Source organism: Solanum tuberosum, unplaced genomic scaffold (genome assembly GCF_000226075.1).
Source record: "Solanum tuberosum cultivar DM 1-3 516 R44 unplaced genomic scaffold, SolTub_3.0 scf00225, whole genome shotgun sequence".
Classification (NCBI taxonomy): domain Eukaryota; kingdom Viridiplantae; phylum Streptophyta; class Magnoliopsida; order Solanales; family Solanaceae; genus Solanum; species Solanum tuberosum.
The window spans coordinates 59,900-63,085 of NW_006239149.1; the positions used below are offsets into that span (position 1 = coordinate 59,900).

Genomic DNA, 3,186 nt, shown 5'->3' on the forward strand with positions numbered 1-3,186 from the left:
AGAAATAGAAAATATTATATAAAAGAAAGAAATATTAATTAGCCCCACGTGGCAATTTTTGATTGGTTTGGTAGTAGTTGAGGAACCACCACTTCTAAAGTATGATATATATATATAATAAAATAATATATATAAATTAGAGGATATAAATATTAAATAAGGCTAAATTAAATAATAGTTTATGTTAAAAAGCTGTTTGCTTCCTCACGCTTTTTTCCTAAATCCACACTTGTTAAGCTGAAAGGTATCATAGTCAAATATTAATTCTCCAGGTAGCGTCCGGTTGCTGCTTGCTGTTAAAAAAACACAGAACACGCACAAGATGTTACATCAGAAATTTTCTTATATATAAATCCATTCATGTATTATCACACAATTTGATATACTGAATACGACTAAAAGAATAATATTTGTATGTATTAGTTGTTCAACACCCTTATCCCTCCACAGTAGATACTTTATATAAGATCAAGTTAAAAGCACTCATCTCACCTTTATATAAGATCAAGTACTTCAACACCCATTTCCTACTTACATGAGTTCATATCCTTGCTTTTCTATCAATTTCTCTAATTTTGATCTTACTCCCCAATCGGATATTGTGGTGCTGGGTATATGTGTCGGCCTGTGTGTTGTATTTTTGTTTTTATTAGAATATGCATTATGCCCTCCTCGCATTAATTGTGTACTAATATTTATAGAGTTTTTTTTTTTTATCTTCCAAAACTATATTTTGTTTAGGTCTTATTAGTTATTTGCATGTAATTAATGAAAATCTGAATACGAATGGTTGAGACTTTAGACCATTAAGTATATTTATTTTCATTATATTTAAACATTTAAGTAGTATTTTGTGTAGATCATATCCACCAGGCACCATCACCGGCTACCACCACTAACCAGCCACATTTGCCATCACTACTACCATCACCATCACCCCATCTTTGTTGCCACTGCCACCTCTACTATCACTATCAACCTCTACCACGATCAATTTCCACCACCAACAAACTTCGCCATCACAACTAGCACCACCTCTAACTATTACTATACATTCTTCAGTCCCACCATTACTGTCGTCACCTCCATCACTATTATCAACCACTACCCTCCATCATCATAACTAGTACCAGCATCAACTACCACAAACACATCATTAAGTACCGCAACACATTCTTCAGCCACTACCATCAACAACACCAACGGCTAACATCAATCAATTTCACCACACATTCCAATAAGGTCACCATTCAAAAAGTTGTAAAATAGATATAAGATTGTGTATAATAAACCCACCTTTTCCTGAACTCCGCTACTCATAGCAAAACTTAGTTCACCGCGCGAGCTGCACTTTTCTAGACAGAAGATCCTAGTGGAGTATTAAACATGATGATGATTAATCTTTTTGAAGTGATCGTTCAGGTAGAAAACAGGGGAGAAATTCCCGTCTATCTGAAAGAGAATTTCCTCTATGCACTGCCAGGCCGCCACAGCCTTGTGATCAGAGTAGACCCCTTCAGCACAAAGGTTATGGCGGCGCATACGTTTTTTGCCCGCAACAAGTCCTTTGGGAGACCCTCTACCGTAGAGGTTCATATAAATGGGAAATTAGTTCAGCGCTTGACGCCGCAAACCTTTGTGCATTACCCAAAGATCATCGTTGATGGTTTCACTGATGAAGAGGGATCAACCATCCGTGTGGTTCGTCCTCAACGAGGTCTCGAACTCTCTCGTTTGAGGTACTTTCTTATGAAAAAAGTACCAACTTTTATCACATTTCAATTTTGAAACGGTGAAGGGCCAAATACCAAAGGGGCAGCGGCTCTACAGCTAAAAGAAAAGGCAGTTGCCCTTAGTTTTGAAAAATTATTGATTCTAAAATTTCCGTACAAATGGAAAAAAATAAGTAATTACAAGTTTGAACAATTTAGAATATTATGTCTCAAAAAAAAATTAAATAAAAATGCTATAGTATACTTTATCAAAAAATTATTAAAATTTAGGCCTTCATTCGAATATGACTTTAGGCCACTGATGTATTTGAGTCGCTCATGCCTTATGCCATTAGAAATACTATATATATCCTTCAGTTATATTTTTTATCCAAATATATCCATCTTAAAAATTTACCCTAAATTTTAACGAAAGAAAATGTGGCAAGCCCGAAAACAAATGATTCACCCCAAATTTTAGATATCAATTTTTTTGAAACCCACTCGTTTAACCCATTAATTTCCTCCGCTTTGAATTTTTTTTAAAATAAAAATAAAAAAAGCTTAAGTTAAATTATTTCTATAGTATATAAAAAAGGTACTATCTTTACATGCTGATAACTTCATTTATTCATGTTGTTTAATATGTACTCTATCTTGCTTATGATCAGGGCCTTCAACTTTCTTGCTATGGGATTCAAAGAAAGAAAGGAGGTGTGGCTTGTGAAGAAGTAATAGGACTCAGTCAGATGCATGGATACTGCAGGCTACAGCTAGAAATAAAGCAACATTATGTTTTTGTGTTTTTTTTTTTTAAATTATTGTTATGGAGTATGTGTGGTTCTTTTTAATTTCTTCATCTATTTTCCTCCGGCGTGTGTATTTTTATATTTAATAAATAAAAAATTAAAGATACGGGTGGTTTTGTTTTGTGTTGAGTTTTTGATTGTCATAGGTCTTATATCTATATTTTTAAAGATACAAGTAGTTTGGCTTTGAATTTCTGATTGCTAAACTCTCGTATTTTATTTGGGATGAAATTAGTCATTATGGCTTTTGCAAGAATGAAAGAGAAATATACATATTAATAAAGAATGCTAAAAAATTTATAGATATTAATTAATTATCATTAGATTTAATGTCGCTACAGGCTTTAAGGACATTTACAAAAAGTGTTAATTACCACTAAAAATATATATTTAGCAATAATTAAGTCATTATCATTGATTATTTGCCATTGAAAATTGTTTTTGGTGTACTAACTGTAACGACTCGGAAAATGATAGGTTAAGCAAGAGCCTATGACTTTGTGTTGACTTTATAATGAGGTTCTATGAGGGGTTTATATGTAATTTCGTTTTAATTGTGTAACTCTGACAATTTAAAATGAATAAGAAGAAGCTTGAAATTGGAAGTAGTCACTTTTGGAAAAATTCAGAATCTGGAAATTTGGTTAAGTGTGGGAAATCAGTGA

At 33.0% G+C, this 3,186-nt stretch overlaps 2 protein-coding genes across 2 annotated transcripts in view; one reads left to right on the forward strand and one right to left on the reverse strand.

Annotated features, from left to right (window-relative positions):
• Positions 1-3,186, reverse strand: part of LOC102605550 (uncharacterized) — an 89,900-nt gene that overhangs the window by 27,604 nt on the left and 59,110 nt on the right. The gene's annotated exons all lie outside the window — the stretch shown is intronic.
• LOC107062404 (uncharacterized) lies at positions 883-2,568 on the forward strand. Its single transcript, XM_015312997.1, has 2 exons — positions 883-1,739; positions 2,384-2,568. Exons 1-2 carry the CDS (start codon positions 1,387-1,389, stop codon positions 2,445-2,447), a joined length of 417 nt encoding a protein of 138 aa, XP_015168483.1. The 5' UTR covers positions 883-1,386; the 3' UTR covers positions 2,448-2,568.

What these genes read in the sequence shown, in the direction of transcription:
- LOC107062404 (XM_015312997.1), top strand. Translation starts at nt 1,387, where the DNA reads ATGATGATGATTAATCTTTTTGAAGTGATCGTTCAGGTAGAAAACAGG. An exon ending in CTCGAACTCTCTCGTTTGAG is followed by an intron (nt 1,740 to 2,383) that starts GTACTTTCTTAT and finishes GCTTATGATCAG; the next exon opens with GGCCTTCAACTTTCTTGCTA.